The sequence below is a fragment of the Malaclemys terrapin genome, chromosome 7 (genome assembly GCF_027887155.1).
Source record: "Malaclemys terrapin pileata isolate rMalTer1 chromosome 7, rMalTer1.hap1, whole genome shotgun sequence".
Classification (NCBI taxonomy): Eukaryota; Metazoa; Chordata; order Testudines; family Emydidae; genus Malaclemys; species Malaclemys terrapin.
This window is the reverse complement of record NC_071511.1, coordinates 53,438,685-53,457,237: the sequence shown is the minus strand read 5'-3', so window position 1 is coordinate 53,457,237 and position 18,553 is coordinate 53,438,685. Positions and strand designations below refer to the sequence as shown.

At 47.9% G+C, this 18,553-nt stretch overlaps 1 protein-coding gene across 4 annotated transcripts in view; it reads right to left on the bottom strand.

Annotated features, from left to right (window-relative positions):
* FANCD2 (FA complementation group D2) overlaps window positions 1-18,553 on the bottom strand; it is a 178,659-nt gene that overhangs the window by 40,684 nt on the left and 119,422 nt on the right. For all 4 annotated transcript variants that reach the window (XM_054034219.1, XM_054034222.1, XM_054034223.1 and 1 more), the window contains exons 33-36: window positions 17,751-17,864; window positions 8,874-9,001; window positions 6,808-6,907; window positions 4,750-4,872 (exon numbers count right to left, since the gene is read on the bottom strand). In XM_054034219.1, the coding sequence (XP_053890194.1) occupies window positions 4,750-4,872; window positions 6,808-6,907; window positions 8,874-9,001; window positions 17,751-17,864 (465 nt within the window). The remainder of the gene's footprint in view (window positions 1-4,749; window positions 4,873-6,807; window positions 6,908-8,873; window positions 9,002-17,750; window positions 17,865-18,553) is intronic.

Here is an 18,553-nt window from a genome sequence, read left to right as displayed (position 1 = left end):
AGGGGAAAAAACGGGCTAGGAACTTTTTGAAAGAAAGTTATTTTTTTCAGGGCTATGAACTCCAGGAACCCCGACTCAGATTAAACTAAATGTGGGTCACTGTAGCAAGGGGGCATGGCCGCCCTCCTTGACAGATGGGTAGAGATCCACGATTGCCTTACACATGGTGGAGAATTCAGGCATCACCCGCCCCCTGAAACAGAGAGGGGGACTGCCCTTGTGCCTAGAAAACAACCCGCCTGAGTGCAGCCATGGAGCTCGAGCAATTGATGAAATGGGGGCCAAAACCCAACAGCAACAGCAGGCTGCCCAACTCCAGCAATAGCAGCAATTACTTCAGAAGCTGGGAACCCAGCAGCAGCAACTGCTCCAGAAGTTGAGGTACCAGCAGCAGGACCAGCAGAGGCAATGTTTTCAACAACTGGCTGCCCTGCCACCTCACTCCCCCGGCTGGAGGAGCAGCAACCCCGGTGGCCCCCATGCTGCCACTACACCTCACAAAAATGGGTCCGGAAGATGACCCTGAAGCGTTTTTGATTACTTTTGAGAGAGTTGCCTTTGCAGCTGGGTGGGCCCTAGAACAATGGGACACGCTCTTGGCCCCATATCTCACAGGAGCCGCCCAGGCTGCCTATCAGGGTCTTCCTAATGAGGAGGCCCGCGACTATAGAGCAGTCAAGATTGCTATCTTGGACACTCTGGACATCACCCCCCGAAAACCGTCGGCATAGGTTTTGGGGAAAGACATATCTGCTGGGGGTGCAACCTGGCATCATAGCCCAGGAGCTTATGGATGTCTGCTGGCGATGGCTCCAACCGAAGTGGCACACAGCCACCGAACTCACCAACCAGGTGGTGGTCGAACAATTCATACACATCCTCCCACCCTGAGGGAGGGCATGGGTTCTGTGGCACCGGCTCATTACCCTGAAGGTGGCCATCAGCCTCATGGAGGACTTCTTAGCCGCCGAGGCCCTCCTGACCGTGGGAAAACCCGACCGCAACCCACAACCCTCCCAGCACTGGGCCACAAAGATAGCCACCATCACAATGGTTTATCTGGTTCTACCCTGAAGCCCCACGGTACACCTACCAACTCTGATGGGGAATGAAGGACCTCACCGAGATAACCCCCTGAGCACCCTCAGAACCCCGAGGTCTGAAGAGATGAGACTTTGTGCAGTAACTGAGGTTCTTTGAGATGTAAGTCCTTGTGGGTGCTCCACTTTAGGTGATTGTGCGCCCCTGTGCCTCTAGTCAGAGAATTTCAACAGCAGTACCTGGCTGGGCCACACCTGCGCTCTCCCAGTCTCACACCTGCAGCAGTGATTAATTAGCACTGTGGGCCCTCACCCCCCAGTTCCTTCTCTACCACAAAGGACTAAATTAGAACTCTGAAGTAGAGGGGAGGAGGTGGGTAATGGAGCACCTACAGGGACTCACATCTTGAAGAACCTCAGTTACTGCACAAGGTGAGTAAGAGAAAGTTACTCACCTTGCAGTAACTGAGGTTCTTTGAGACGAGTGTCCCTGTGGGTGCTCCACTCCAGGAGATGGTGCGTCCCGGCGCCGTTGATCAGAGATCTTTGGTAGCACTGCCTGGTTGGGACGCATGCCCTCAGCTGCTGTCCTGCAGCACCGTTAGGGTCTGCCTGAATGCACGCGTCCCACACCCCCTCAGTTCCTTCTCTACCGTAGAGTTGTCTGATTAGTACTCCAAAGTAGAGGGGAGGAGGGTGGGTAGTGGAGCACTCATAGGGACACACATCTCAAAGAACCTCAGTTACTGCAAGGTGAGTAACTTTCTCTTCTTTTTCGAGTGCTGTCCCTACGGGTGCTCCACTCCAGGTGAATGTGAAGCAGTACCCACTATGGTTGGTGGGATTTTGGAGTTGCGGCAGTAATAATGGTAGACAGTACCTTATGGTCCACTATGGCATCTGCCATGGTGTCCCGTGTGATAGCATGTTTGGCGAATGTGTGGTCAGACGTCCACGTGGCCACCTTGCATATGTCTGTAATAGGTACGTTGTGGAGGAAGACAACGGATGTTGACTTTGCTTGAGTAGAATGAGTTCTGACACTCTCTGGTGGTTGAACATTCTGGGTCTGGTAGCAGGATCTGATGCAGTCTGAGATCCACTTGGAGAGTCATTGCTTAGAGATAGCATCACCCTTTGATCTCTCGGTAGTAAAAACAAATAGCCTAGGGGATTTACGAAATGGCTTAGTTCTGTCAAGATAGAATGCAAGAGCCCATCGAACATCGAGGGAATTGTGACAGACCCAGACCAGTGGGGTACAGGAGTCTGGTAGAGGGCAAATATACTGGTCACTGGATGAGTAGTTTTCTGTTCCCTGAGTGACCAAAGCAGAGGCTGCACTAGAGTAATCAGGAACCTGCTAGAACCAGTTAAGGCAGGCAGGCTAATTAGGACACCTGGAGCCAATTAAGAAGAAGCTGCTAGAATCAATTAAGGCAGGCTAATCAGGGCACCTGGGTTTTAAAAAGGAGCTCACTTCAGTTTGTGGTGCGAGTATGAGGAGCTGGGAGCAAGAGGCACAAGGAGCTGAGAGTGAGAGGGTGTGCTTCTGGAGGACTGAGAAGCACAAGCATTATCAGACACCAGGAGGAAGGTCCTGTGGTGAGAATAAGGAAGGTGTTTGGAGGAGGCCATGGGGAAGTAGCCCAGGGAGTTGTAGCTGTCATGCAGCTGTTACAGGAGGCACTATAGACAGCTGCAGTCCACAGGGCCCTGGGCTGGAACCTGGAGTAGAGGGCGGGCCCGGGTTCCCCCCAAACCTCCCAATTGACCTGGACTGTGGGTTCTCCCAGAGGGGAAGGTCTCTGGGCTGTTCCCCAACTCACATGGTGAATCTCTGAGGCAAGAAAATCCGCCAATAAGCGGAGGACCCACCAAGATAGAGGAGGAACTTTGTCACAGTATGTAATGTCCACTTCCTGCGGGGTCGTATGAGGCTTGGGATAGAATGCAGGTAAGTGTATTGGCTGGTTAAAGGTGGAAGGTAGACACCACCTTGGGAAGGAATTTGGGGTGGGGTCGCTAGTAACCTGGTCTTTGGAGAAAATGGTGTAGGGAGGGTAGGCCATCAGGGCACTTATTTCACCAACCCTTCTCGTTGACGCTGGCTAGATCGTCGGGCTCAATGGGTAGTGATCAATGGGTCCATGTCTAGTTGGCAGCCGGTATCAAGCGGATTGCCCCAAGGGTCAGTCCTGGGGCCGATTTTGTTAAATATCTTCATTAATGATCTGGAGGATGGCATGGACTGCACCCTCAGCAAGTTTGCAGATGACACTAAACTGGGAGGAGTGGTAGATACTCTGGAGAATAGGGATAGGATGCAGAGGGACCTAGACAAATTAGAGGATTGGGCCAAAAGAAATCTGATGAGGTTCAACAAGGACCAGTGCAGAATCCTGCACTTAGGACGGAAGAATCACATGCACTGCTACAGACTAGGGACCGAGTGGCTAGGCAGCAGTTCTGCAGAAAAGGACCTAGGGGTTACGGTGGACAAGAAGCTGGATATGAGTCAACCGTGTGCCCTTGTTGCCAAGAAGGCTAACGGCATTTTGGGCTGTATAAGTAGGGGTATTGCCAGCACATCAAGGGACATGATCATTCCCCTCTATTCCACATTGGTGAGGCCTCATCTGGAATACTGTGTCCAGTTTTGGGCCCCACACTACAAGAAGGATGTGGAAAAATTGGAAAGAGTCCAGCGGAGGGCAACAAAAATGATTAGGGGGCTGGAGCACATGACTTATGAGGAGAGGTTGAGGGAACTGGGAGTGTTTAGTCTGCAGAAGAGAAGAATGAGGGGGGATTTGATAGCTGCTTTCAACTACCTGAAAGGGGGTTCCAAAGAGGATGGATCTAGACTGTTCTCAGTGGTACCAGATGACAGAACAAGGAGTAATAGTCTCAAGTTGCAGTGGGGGAGGTCCAGGTTGGATATCAGGAAAAACTATTTCACTAGGAGGGTGGTGAAACACTGGAATGCGTTACCTAGGGAGGTGGTGGAGTCTCCTTCCTTGGAGGTTTTTAAGGCCCGGCTTGACAAAGCCCTGGCTGGGATGATTTAGCTGGGAATTGGTCCTGCTTTGAGCAGGGGGTTGGACTAGATGACCTCTTGAGGTCCCTTCCAACTCTGATATTCTATGATTCTATGATTGTAACAGGGAAACTCAAAGAGGCTCGGGGACTGGGGGTGCATCTATTGTTACCTGCAAGGCAAAGTAGGGGCTGGCATAGCCCAGAGGTGATTGTCTAGGTGGCTGACAGACTGGAGACATCAGGGAGCTGACTCCCAGTGAAGCACAAGCAAGTCTCCCTCTCACTGGAGGTAGAAGGTAACACGGTGACTCAGACTTAGGCACCCTGAGAACCATCACAACCGTATACCACCACAACCTTCCAGACTGGCCATCAGCACCCAAGGATTGACTGCTGTATGTTCATCTATTAGCATTGGTTCAGGAATAATAAACTTAACCCTGCTCCGAAGCATGGTGGAATTTTGTCACTGGCTAAAGCTGACTTTGTACAGATTTAATGTGAACTGCTAAGAAAATGCCTAGCAGTTCCCAGATGTATCAACATTACTAGCATAAAACCTTAACATAAAACAAGACAGATCAGACAATAAGATATCTGAATGTTGGAAGCCAGTGATTGCTATTGTGGAGCACATGAGATTCAAGGTCTTTGTTGATGTTATTACCTGGTCAGCGTGGGGTAAGTAGAAGAATATCCATCATTAGCAGAATTAATCAGCTCTGGGACCCCAACACTGGAGATGTCTTCCACAGCTTTCAAGATGTTGTCTGTGTGCTCCATATATACACTGAACCCAAACATCAGGATAGCAAGTCAGTACATGTTATGCAGGGGCAGAACAGTAGCTTCCATTACAAAGCCCATTCCTGATCTCCCTCTATCTTGTAACTTTGGCGTAGAAAACTGGTTGGGCCTGAAGATTGCAAGATTTATTCTGATTGCAGAGGAGAATGTTCCTGTAAAGTCTGAGGAAAATTCATCAAACTGTCCCTAAGTTACATGTCATTGAAAATCATTGATTTGAACCTGTACCTTTCTCCCTAGCTCATCAACGGCTAGTTATAGTCTCCCCTGCCACCACCTTCCAGAGAGTTAGAACTCCTTAAACTGACATGGCAGCTACACCTGAAGAAATAGGTTGCAATTAAACAAAAATATTAACAACTATTTGTTGTGGTTAGTTTTGGATCAGTCCTGCTCCCACTGATCTCAATTAGAGCTTTTTACCATTGTCTTTAATAGAAGCAGAATCAGACACTACACTACAGCCCATTTACACTGCAGAATGCATATACACACATGCACACGCTCACACACACATGCATGTGTATGTGTGTTGGACTGTACTGACAAATTCAGTGTAGAAAAAACAAGGCTTGGGGGTCTTTCTATAGCTGAGGTCTAACAGAGTTCTTCCTTTAACTCAAGTGTTAGAGGTCTGTGTTTCTGGAACTATAGGTTCAGCGTTCTAGGCCTGGTTCTGCAGGTGTATGGTTTAATGCAGAGAGGTGGATGCCTCTCCATAGTTAAGGTTTCAACCATGGCATCAATATAAGGCTGCTTTTGATCCCCTACTAACTAAAAATAAAATTCTTCATACTTTCAGATTTGTAGGTCCAGTTTCAGAGACACCTTGAGAAAGTTTTGATGATATTGATAAAATTTTACTTTCAAAAGGATGTTAAAAATGGCTGCTTTTGAAACTGCATTTTCCAATAAGCAGTTGCACAAACATCAGTCTCCAGACACAGTTTGCACATGCTGTAGGATTATTGTTTGCTTCCTGTCTTATTTGTCTTAGGGGGGGAAAACAGGTTATGAAAACTGTTCCAATCTGTTTTTCAAGAACTTTTTATATTCTTTCCTGTCCCCTCAGGCCTGACAAGGCTTCCTGGAAAAGCATTTCAGCACATTGCGCACTAAAACAGGGGTGGGCAAACTTTGCAGCCTGAGTGTCACATCTGGGTGTGGAAATTGCATGCAGGGCCATGAATGTAGGGCTGGAGCAGGGGGATGGGGTGCGGGACGGAGTGCGGGGTATGGGAGGTGGTGTGATGTGCAGGAAGGGGCTCAGGGCAAGGGGTTGGGGCGGAGGGTTGCGGGGTGTATGAAGGGGCTCAGGGAAGGGGATTGGGGTGCAGGAGGGGTGCGAGGTGCAGCAGGGGGCTCAGGGCAGGGGGTTGGGGTGCGGGGTGCAGGAGGGGGTTGGAGTGCTGGCTCTGGCCCAGCGCTGCTTACCTGGAGCGGCTCCAGGGTGGCAGCGGTGCACGCCAGGGCAGCGCCGTTCCTAGAAGCAACCGGCACCATGCCCCTGCAGCCCCTGGGGGAGGGGGAGGGCAGAGGGCTCCGCGCACTGCCCTCGCCTACGGGTACCTCCCCCGAAGCTCATATTGGCCGCGGGAGGCGGTGCCTGCAGGCGAGGGCAGCACACAGAGTCGTCTGCCCACCCTCCCCCCCCTGGGGCCGCAGGGACCTGGTGCCGACCGCTTCTGGGAGTGGTGCGGGGCCCGCAGCGCCATAGGGGTGGCAATCCTGCTGGCCGGATCCAAAGCCCTGACGGGCCGGATCCAGCCCGTGGGCTGTAGTTTGCCCACCCCGCTCTAAAAGAACTCCTTCGCTTGATCTAGCCAGAATACCTGAATAGACACGGAGAGTAAAACTGTTTATGAAGAGAGTTTGCTCTCAGAAACCAAGTTACTGCACAGAAGCAAAGAATGCTTACCAGAGCAAAGTGTGCAGCGCATCACTGAACTGGCTACCCTTCTCTCGCGTGCCACTGAGCTGCATCCATGACTGGCAGAGGAACTGTTTAGCAAGTGAAGCTGTCAAAGATAAGCAATAAGTTGAGGAGGGACCTGGATGTGTTTTGTCTCACTGAGAATACAAGCGTCCAAAATTTTCTTCTCCCTCATACAAATGCAGGATAGCTGAATGCTTCTGGCTAATTACAATGTAATTCCATTTCAAGCAGATCCTATGTTCTCCATACAGGTGCCTGCCAAAGTGCTAAAGCTCAAGGAGTTGGGAAAGGCATATTCCTTAGAGATCATTACCACACTAATGAGATTTATACACAAGTCTAGTGAGCTCTTGGCCTGGCACAGTGATTCTTATCGGAGTCTCTCTCTCTTTGTCCATTCATGTCTGACAGTGCTACAACAGGTTTCCTTTCCTCCCTCTGGTTTGTGAAGCCAGAGATCAGTTTTTCCCTGCTGCTGGGCTAAGTGTCACCCCCCGGGAAACCAAAAATTAGGTTTTCCAATGCTGACATATGAGTATTAACTCAAATATTAGTTTACCAGTGACTGGTGAACTCTCTCTTTGGATACAGCCTTTTAATGTTAATTTGAACTGGCAAATTTACAGTTTAGAATTTTGTGATCAGAAATAATTGTCTTTCTCCAAAGGCTGCATCTGCTTCTCTGACATAAATGGCCAAAGAAAGGAAATGATCAGATAAGAGTAAATTTTTCGTTAGGGGACTACAGAGCCCAGACACAGGCTGCACCCTAAGATGCTCCCGTGTCTCTGGGGTGAGCCACCTTTACCCTTTCTTGTTTTTAATGTTTATCTTTTAGTATGTGTTCACGTTTTCCAGCAGTAAGGGGAGCCATGGTTAGGGCACGTCTGGACACTCTGGGTATGTGCCTGTCACAGGACGCATGCGTAGCCTAGAGTATATATGAGTGTGTTAAGAGCTTCCCTGTGTGGCGTGTAGTGTACTGGTGACATACTCTAGACAGAGAAACAGATTCATCCGACTGCAGCTGGTACGCCTGGCTGGACCACCCAGCAGGGAGTGAGATTTTACTTACTTGCAGTATTGTAGCCTAGGATCATATAGTTAGGTTTTATTGTTATTTTCAATAACTTGTTAAAACCCGCTGGGTCTCTCTCAAACTTGACTGAATTGCTCTGGGGGAAGGGCAGTTTGTAACACTATCCAGGGCAGACAGTTCATCCCTACTTTATCCCAGGGAGAGGATGTAACTGTGTACAATTCTGAATAGCTTTGTGGATCTGAGACACTGCTAGAATGCAACACTTTACAGCTGAGAGAGGAGCCTGCAAACTTGCATGCTTAGCTTTAGCAGTATCTGGTGAACATGGGAAATGAAGGCCAGCAAGCTTCCTTGCATAGTCCTTGAAAGAAGATCTCTCAGCCCATGTGGCTGCAGTCCCCATTAGCAAGTGAACTCTAATCAGCTTGCAAGAGCTGCTCCTCTTGCTTTATTAGGGCTTGTCTATAGTTTTTCTATCACTTTACTGTATAGTGTCAGGAACAGAAATAGTTAAGGTGGAACAGTCCCCTAATTGGGATGCAGTTATACCACTATAGTTTATTCTCGTTAATTTATGTGAATAAGCTATACTGTTACAAGCACCTTTATAGTGGTACAATTGTGCCAACACTAGTGGTTGTACCAATTTACTTTTATCAGTAAAATTACCCCCCTAACCAAAATAGTTCAGTCAGGACTAAAACTTTGTGTAGAATACGCTTAAGTTAAACTTGTTAAATACTTCTTCTCAGCCATCTTGCCTTTGAGCCGTCATTTCTCCTGACTGAAGAATTATTTAAAAAAAAACAAAAAAAACCCCACTAATGCACCTGTACACTGTTTTCTTGTGTGACTGACATAACAAAGCAGGTGGTAAAGAGTTTCCAATACATTTAGTGTTATTCATGTTAGTGAGTTTTCTAGACTGCCTGGTGAGAAGCCAAAGCATTACAGATAAAGGACAGCATGAGAACCTGTCCAGGAAAAGAGGTTCTGCACATATTACCTATTTTATCTTTTTTCCAGCTGGCCACAGGTTTTTCAGCAATGACAATCAGGAGCTGAGTGAGGGTGAGTGCACACTGGAAATTGGGAACGCTGTGCTGGAAATTCAGCAAGTAGTGAAAACTCTCGCTGTGGGTGACAGGAAAGAAAAGGGATGAAGACATTGCAGATATGTCACATATATAGAGAGAAAGAGAAGAAGTGCCAGCCCAGATCAGACCCTGAGATCCTGCTAGCCTGGCATCCTGTCTTCAATGGTGATCAGCACCAGATGCTTCAATACAGAAACTCCTCGCTTAAGTTGTAGTTATTTTCCTGAAAAATGCTATTTTAAGCAAAACAATGTTAAGCAAATCCAATTTCACCATAAGAATTAATGTAAATTGGGGCGGGGGGGTAGGTTCCAGGGAATTTTTTTTCGCCAGACAAAAGTGTGTATATACATACATACATACACACACACACACAATACATTTTAAACAAACAATTTAATACTGTACACAGCAATGATGATTGTAAAGCTTGGTTGAGGTGGTGAAGTCAGAGGGTGGAAGAGGGTGGGATATTTCCCAGGGAATGCCTTACTGCTAAATGATGAACTAGCACTCAGCTGAGCTCTCAAGGGTTAACACATTGTTGTTAATGTAGCCTCACACTCTACAAGGCAGCATGAAGGGAGGGAGGGGAGACAGCATGGCAGAGAGAGACAGAGACACACACAGTGTGTCTGTGAGAGAAACAGAGACACACACCGTGTGTGTGTGTGTGTGTGTGTGTGTGTGTGTGAATGAGAGAGAGAGACACACACACACCATGTGTGTGAGAGAGACACACATTGCCCCTTTAAATACGCTGATCCCACTCTAAGTACACTGCCTTTTTAAGTAGATCAGCAAGCGGAGAAAGCAGCTGCTGCCAGCAAGCTCCCTCCGTCCTGAGCCCTCTTGAGTGTCCCCCGCTCTGTGGAGAGGTAAAGGAGCGGGGGGTAGGGAGACACCCTGACATTAGCACCACTCGTCCCCTCATTGCACAGCAAGCAGGAGGCTCCTGGGAGCAGCTCCAAGGCAGAGGGCAGGAGCAGCACACGGCAGTGGGGGGGGGGGGAGGGACAACTGAACTCCCTAGCAATTGATAGCCTGCTGGGCAGCTGCCGCACAGGGAACTTAGGGGAGATGATGGGGGGCTGCTGGCCCACCCTGGTTCCAAGCCTCCACCAGCTAGCTCCACTGCTTGCAGAAAGAGCAGCTCATTGGACAAAGCAGGGGGCTGCCAAACAACATTATAAGGGAGCACTGTGCAACTTTAAACGAGCATGTTCTCTAATTGATCAGCAACGTAACAATGAAACGTTAACCAGGACAACATTAAGTGAGGAGTTACTATGCTGGAAAAACCTGCCCATAAAGGAAGCTTCTGTCTAACCTCAGCCAGTTTGAGGTTGGCTTGGGCATGGGGATTAGGACTATTTTTATCTTATGTTACTGTGGATGTTCTCCCATATAAATGTTTATTCCTTTTGCTGAATCCTACTACACTCCTGGTCAAAATGGTATCCAGTGACAATGAGTTCCACAAGCAAATGATGTCATGTAAAACATACTTACTATTTATCAATTACAAATGTGTTGACTTTTAAATTAATTGAATGTCCCCCTTGTTCTTGTATTATAAGAACTGGTAAGTAGTAGCACCTGATCTACCTTCCCATCTCTATCCCATATTTCTATCATGGTCTCTCTCTTTCATCTCATTGCTAAGAGACCAAGCCTTCTCAATATCACCAGATTCTAATCATTCTCATGACCTGCTTCTGAACTCCTTCTATTTCTGATAAGATATAGGGAGAGTTATGAAACAAGAGTTTGGCAGAAAAGACGTACCCTCTTTTTATGAGCTCACTCAAAGGTCTATATTAGTTCTAGGCCACTGCCTGTAGCATCTTCCTGCCAAAGGAGGCCTCTGCATAAGACAGAAAATCCATCTTGTAGTGCTTAATGAAGGTGTTAGCTGTACACCAAGTGACTGCCTTGCAAATTTCTGAAGTGGATGCTGTGACAGAATATACCCTTGTGTTCACACCCTACACAGTATTGTAATGTTGTTTGTACAAGGTATGCCTTGTGAGGTCTCATTTGAAAACTCATAACTTGTTCAAACAACGGCAAACTGCACATAGCAACATTATATGTAAAGTTTGAGTATAAACTGAAATCATGACTGAAATATATTTCCAATATAAGTCTAGGGAGTGGCTAAACCAGTTCCTCAGAGACAAAGGGCAAGCTGACGCCTCAACCTGATCAGCTCAGTCAACAAACCCAATGGACCATTACCTGGTAAGTGGCCATTCTTTGGCAAGGGAGGGAGCAGGGACAAAAATCTACATCTTAACAAAGAAACAACATGGAGTTTCCTTTCTTCACCAGCCTGCCTGTCGCCTTGCTCCCAGCTGGAAATGTTTCTCAAATGGGGATAGGACTATAAAAAGAAGGGGCAGACACCCCCAAAAGACCCTTCTCTCTCTCCCTGTCTGTCTCTGGCATCGTCCCTAAGAAGACAAAGGAAAACATCCATTGGATTCTGGGAGTGGGTCAGTATCTGCTGGAGTATGTGGTAAAAAACTTTGCTTGAATCTAATACAGTTTGTTAAGTTAAGCATTAGTAAACATTTTTTTTTTTTTTGGTAACCATTTCTGACTTGTATGCCTCATTACTTATACTCACTTAAAATCTCTCTCTCTGTATTTAATAAACTTGTTTTACTGTTTTCTCCAATCCAGTGTGTTTCATTTGGAGCGTCTGGGTACTCTATTTAAAATAAACTAGTATGTTATTCCCTTAAAGGAATAAGGGACTTAATATATTTGTACTGTTCAGGAGGGGGCTGGGCAGCGCAGGACATAAACTTCTGGGGAAAGATCTGGGACTGGGGGTGTGTTGGGGTCACCCTGCAGCATAACTCAGGCTGGTAAGGGCCAAGTTGTGGCTGGCTGGCTGCAGCACACAGACATGGCTGGGAGTGACTTACATGGGGGAGACTGTTTGTGAGCAGTCCAGGTTGGAGGCTACAGCAGCAAGGCATTGCAAAGGGCATCCCAGGTTACAGGGCAGTGGTGACACAGCTACTCATTAGTCTGGACTGTGCCCTGGTAAGTCATGGATGCTAATGAGGATGCTAAGGATCTCATGGAGTGCACCTTGATCCCTTATGAAACAGGAACTTTTCATGATTTGTAGGCTTCCATAATACATAGTCTAATCTACCTATCAGTGGAAGCATTTTGGATGGGAAGACATGAATAGAGAGCCTGATCTTCTCGAGGATTCTGTATGCTTTAGATAGATTTTAACGTTCTTCTGACATGTAAGGTTGGCCATGTCTTTTCTGTTGGATGTTGTGGTTTTGGACAGAACGAAGGAAGCATAACCTCTTGGGAAACATGGAGGGAGAAATTTATCTTAAGAAGAAGGGATTTTGGTGTCTGAGCACCACCCTAATCACATGAAACGCACAATAGGGCTCATGTATGGATAAGGCTGCCAGCTCCGACACTAGCCTAGAAGACATGGCAGCTACTAAGACACAAAGCATAAATAAAAGGCCAACACTGAAGTCAGAGGATCGAAGGGAGTCCTTGGTCCCTGGACCAGACAGAGGAGTACACTTTTAGTATCAATGCTCTCCTAGATTAAAGCAATTACTTAATGTCTCTGGAGGACAGACAGAGACCTTCTAGACCACACCAGGGCCCCCTAGTAAGCAGGCTGATAATCAATCCCACTCGGGCATGGTCAATGGGATTCAGTTGTGGGCATAGCAGAAACAGGAGCTTATCCTGATTTAGGAACCCATAACATTTTTTGCCAACACCATTGAACTTGTCAGGCAGAGGGAACTTGGGCTCGCGAGAAGCAGGGAGTGGAGCAAACGGGGTGGCAGCTTGAGCTTGCGGGACTGCATTCTGTGCCGCTAGGATGACAGCCTGGGCCTGCAAGGTCTGTAGGATTCCCACTATCTCCATCAGAGAGATACTGACCTTTGTAGAATCCATACTCACCATATAAGCTCTTATTGTTTGTGTTGTGGGCTGCTCAAACTGTCACATGGCTGGGATGTGGGAGGTCATGCCTAGTGGTCGGAACAGGAGTCAGGCCTACTGTTCAGAACAGGAGTTGATAGACTGGAATCTGAGAGCAGGGTCAGAACCAGAGTCAGAGGCCAGACGTCAGAGCCAAGGGTCAGAGCTCAGGAATTGGAGCAGAGGGTCAGAACTGGGTTACCTGGAATGAGGCAAGGCAGGGACAAGACTGGGTCCAAGGCAGGAACAAGGCAGGGGCAGGACTGGAACAAGGAGGGAACAAGACTGGGAATAGCTGGTGAAGAAGCTATTGCAGCCATGAGCAAATGCTTTGAGGTGGTGCCTGGCAGCTTAGCCGGAAGCCATGGCTCATTCTTGGAACTTCGATCACCCTAACATCTGCTGGGAGAGCAATACAGCAATGCACAAACAATCCAGGAAGTTTTTGGAGAGTGTTGGGGACAACTTCCTGGTACAAGTGCAGGAGCAACCAACTAGGGGCAGTGCTCCTCTTGACCTGCTGCTTACAAACAGGGAAGAATTGGTAGGGAAAGTAGAAGTGTGTGGCAACCTAGGCAGCAGTGACCAAGAGATGGTCAAGTTCAGGATCCTCACCAAAGGAAGAAAGGAGAGTAGCAAAATACGGACCCTGGACTTCAGAAAAGCAGACTTTGACTCCCTTAGGGAACTGATGGGCAGGATCCCCTGGGAAGCTAATATGCGGGGGCAAGGAGTCCAGAAGAGCTGGCTGTATTTTAAAAAAGCCTTATTGAGGGCTCAGGAACAAACCATCCCAAAGTGCAGAAAGAATAGCAAATATGGCAGGCGACCAGCTTGGCTTAACAGTGAAATCTTCAGTGAGCTTAAACTCAAACAGGAAGCTTACAAGAAGTGGAAATTTGGACAGATGACTAGGGAGGAGTATAAAAATACACTCCTGAATGCTCTAGCAATAAATCAGGAAGGCCAAAGCACAACTGGAGTTGCAGCTAGCAAGGGATGTGAAGGGAAACAAGAAGGGTTTCTACAGGTATGTTAGCAACAAGAAGGTGGTCAGGGAAAATGTGGGACCCTTACTGAATGGGGGGAGGCAACATAGTGACAAATGATGTGGAAAAAGCTGAAGTACTCAATGCTTTTTTTGCCTCGGTCTTCACAGACAAGGTCAGCTCCCAGACTGCTGCACTGGGCAACACAGCATGGGGAGGAGGTGAGCAGCCCTCAGTGGGGAAAGAACAGGTTAAGGACTATTTAGAAAAGCTGGATGTGCATAAGTCCATGGGTCCAGATCTAATGCATCCAAGGGTGCTGAGGGAGTTGGCTGATGTGATTCCAGAGCCATTATCTTTGAAAATTTGTGGCGATTGGGGGAGGTCCTGGACGATTGGAAAAAGGCAAATATAGTGCCCATCTTTAAAAAAGGGAAGAAAGAGAATCCGGGGAACTAGGCAGCAGTGACCAAGAGATGCTGGTCAGCCTCACTTCAGTCCCCAGCAAAATCATGGAGCAGGTCCTCAAGGAATCCATTTTGAAGGTGATCAGGAACAGTCAACATGGATTCACCAATGGCAAGTCATACCTGACCAACCTGATTGCCTTCTGTGATGAGATAACTGTCTCTGTGGATATGGGAAAAGCGATGGATGTGATATAGCTTGACTTTAGCAAAGCTTTTGATACAGTCTCCCATATTATTCTTACCAGCAAGTTAAAAACATATGGATTGGATGAATGGACTATAAGGTGGATAGAAAGCTGGCTAGATTGTCAGGCTCAACAGGTGGCAATCAACGGCTCGATGTCTAGTTGGCAGCCAGTATCAAGTGGAGTACCCCAGGAGTCGGTCCTGGGGCCGGTTTTGTTCAACATCTTTATCAATGATCTGGATGATGGGATGAATTGCACCCTCAGCAAGTTCGCAAATGACACTGAGCTGGGGGGAGAGGTAGATATGCTGGAGGGTAGGGATAGGGTCCACAGGGACCTAGACAAATTGGATGATTGGGCCAAAAAGAAATCTGATGAGGTTCAACAAGGACAAGTGTAGAGTCTTGCACTTAGAATTGAAGAATCCCATGCACCGCTAGAGACTGGGGACCGACTGGCTAAGCAGCAGTTCTGCAGAAAAGGACCTTGGGATTGCAGTGGACGAGAAGCTGGATATGAGTTAGCAGTGTGCCCTCATTGCAAAGAAGGCCAACGGCATATTGGGCTGTATTAGTAGGAGCATTGCCAGCAGATTGAGGGAAGTGATTATTTCCCTCTATTCGGCTCTGGTGAGGCCACACCTGGAGTACTGCGTCCAGTTTTGGTCCCCCCACTACAGAAGGGATGTGGACAAATTGGACAGAGTCCAGCAGAGGGCAATGAAAACGATTAGGGGGCTGGGGCACATGACTTACGAGGAGAGGCTGAGGGAACTGGGATTATTTAGTCTGCAGAAGAGAAGAGTGAGGGGGGATTTGATAGCAGCCTTCAACTACCTGAAGGGGGGTTCCAAAGAGGATGGAGCTAGGCTGTTCTCAGTGGTGGCAGATGACAGAACAAGTTGCAGTGGGGGAGGTCTAGGCTGGATATTAGGAAATACTATTTCACTAGGAGGGTGGTGAAGCACTGGAATGGGTTATCTAGGGAGGTGGTGGAATCTCAATCCTTAGAGGTTTTTAAGGCCTGGCTGGGATGATTTAGTTGGCGTTGGTCCTGCTTTGAGCAGGGGATTGGACTAGATAACCTCCTGAGGTCTCTTCCAACCCTAATCTTCTATGATTCTACTATTCTGAGAACCTCATTGCATCCATTGAGGTGTCAGCTACAAACACTGTTGCTAGGGAGATATTCATTAAAATGGAGCCAAAGTCAGGGTGATTTCTCTCCTTAAGGGCTTTGTGATCTCCCAGCCAGGAGAGATGCTCTTGCAAAGCAGGCAGCTGCTCCCAGGGACGCTTGGAAGGTGGCAGAGGAGGCTTCAAAGTCTTGTTTGAGAATGGCCTCCATCTTCCTATCTGTGAAGTCCGGAGGGTAGAAATCCCCTTCTGAGGGGCTAACTGTATCCCTGGGGAGGGACACTAAAGCAGCGTCAGCCTTTGGTATCTCAGCAATGGAGCCCTTTGGGTCTGGAATGTTATGGAAGTCGCTCTTGTCAACGTGCTGGCCCTTACCTAGCTTACTCCACTCATCCTACTCACCTCCTGGAAGGAAAAATGAAGTGGTATCATCGCCACTGGGGAGGGATTTGAGGGAAGAAATTGACTCCAATACTCACTCTCAGGAGCCTGCTGAGGTTGGGTTCAAATCGTGCAGATAACCTTGCTGCACATGGCTTGACATTTCTCCAGGAGAAAAAGCTTTTGCTGAGTTTTCCCCCGAGCCTGGTTGGATTCAGAGCCAGACAGCTCGCCTTCCGCAGGGGAGCAGGGGGAGGAGTGGGAGGATTTGGATCTCCTGAATTTTTTGTGCCTTTTCTTTCCCCTTTCAAATTTTTTAATTTATTATTTTTTTGCGCACTTTGGGAGCATATAAGCTCTGCTGCGGCTTTGGGGAGGCCGCCTACGGCTTGTCTTCCTTACAGCCTGGAGCCCTCTTGAAAGGTCTGGCTCTGAATCCTCCCCACTGGGTCCCACTCCCCCTGGGGGTGGGGGAACCCATCAGACCCATCTGGACAGCTTGGGAGGGGCTGATTAGAAGTCCTGCTTCGCTCCCCAGGGCACTCTGGACCCACTTTACGACTTTCTCTGCAAGAGGCACCTGGGACTTATCCCCTTAGTCAAGTGGTCAGGGTTCACTTCGTTTTTGGAACCTCTCCCTGTTCTGCACTGGGGTTCCTGGTCCATTTTTTCCTCATTTGAGTCACAGCCTCCTTGGTGGGTAGGGATCCCACTTGCCTGCCCGACTCATGGCCCCAGGACCTAACAGAATTAGGGATGGAAGGATGGGTGCAGGCTGAGCACAACTCATCATCTGCCAAGCCTGGGAAGGCAGCCTCACAAATCAAGCACTGCTTGGATTTGATCCAGTGCTCTTTTGGCTGCTCGGCCATGCCTGTAAGGGGCAGAGGAGACAGCAGGGAAACGGAGGCTCAGGGAGGGTTAGAACTCCAAAGGGTTAATCAACCAGAGAGGAGGAGGAGAAACAGAGGAGGGAGAACCCTGCTCCCCACTGCCCAAAAACTGAGCAGAAAAATTTAAAAAACAGAAAAGAGTAAGAGCAGGAGCAATAGAAATCACCACTGTCCGCTGCCACAGAGGCAGAGAATCCGGCAGCAAGCAGCAGCAGAGGTGGGGTGGCCAGAGCATGTGGCACCAAAACACTGATCTACCTCCACGAACCTGCAGAGGAAAGAGCAGCCCAGACGTCCAGAATTGAGAGAGTCCTTGGACTGCAGAATTATAATAATTGTCAAAATCATTTTCCAACCCATTCCTTGTACTCCCTCAGTTTGTTTTTGACCAACAGTACACACCCAGAAGAGATTTTCTCTCTCTCTCTCACACACACACACACACAGTCGCTTTCTCCTGCTCTACCCAGGGAACCCCTCACTGTCCCTCTCAGAATATTTTAGATATACTGGTACCCCCTGCTCTATTTCCAAGTATTTCACAGACCTCAAATGCCTCCACTTTCCAAGAGCTGTGTATATATTTATGCTGTCCCTGAGCATCAAGCCCTATGTTCTAAAACCTGAATGATTTTATCTGTCACATTTCTGCAGAACACCCACAGGAAATATAGAAAAATTTTTGAATGTTTTTCCTGTTAAAGTTCTGGGGATGCAGCACTGTTGCCTTCATTTATCCTACCTGATTAGGTCCTCAAGAAGAAGAAATCCTGTCTCTCCAGGCTTTAGTCTGTCTGCAAGGACCTTGAGGGCTGACCTCAGCAAGTCACTATTTTCACGTTGAGAAAATCCACTCCTGGGGAAAAAGAGAAGAGCCGCAGATCATCATCAATATGAAAATTGGAGGAGGGGAAGAAATTAATGCCAGCTACACAATGGCTAAGAGTCTTTTAAATCGGTCTTCAAGAAGAAAAATAAAAGAAGTTTGGACAATTAGAACAGCTCTGTCCTGGCTAAGGGAAAAGTGGAGATCAGAGAATTCTTTGAAAAATGAAAATTTGGGTCACATAGAATCATAGAATAATAGGGTTGGAAGGGACCTCAGGAGGTCATCTAGTCCAACCCCCTGCTCAAAGCAGGACCAATCCCCAACTAAATCATCCCAGCCAGGGCTTTGTCAAGCCAGGCCTTAAAAACCTCCAAGGAAGGAGATTCCATCACCTCCCTAGGTGAGGCATTCCAGTGCTTCACCACCCTCCTAGTGAAATAGTGCTTCCTAATATCCAACCTGGACCTCCCACACTGCAACTTGAGACCATTGCTCGTTGTTCTGTCATCTGCCACCACTGAGAACAGCCGAGCTCCATCCTCTTTGGAACCCCGCTTCAGGTAGTTGAAGGCTGCTATTAAATCCCCCCTCATTCTTCTCTTCTGGAGACTAAACAATCCCAGTTCCCTCAGCCTCTCCTCATAAGTCATGTGCTCCAGACCCCTAATCATTTTTGTTGCCCTCCGTTGGACTCTTTCCAATTTTTCCACATCCTT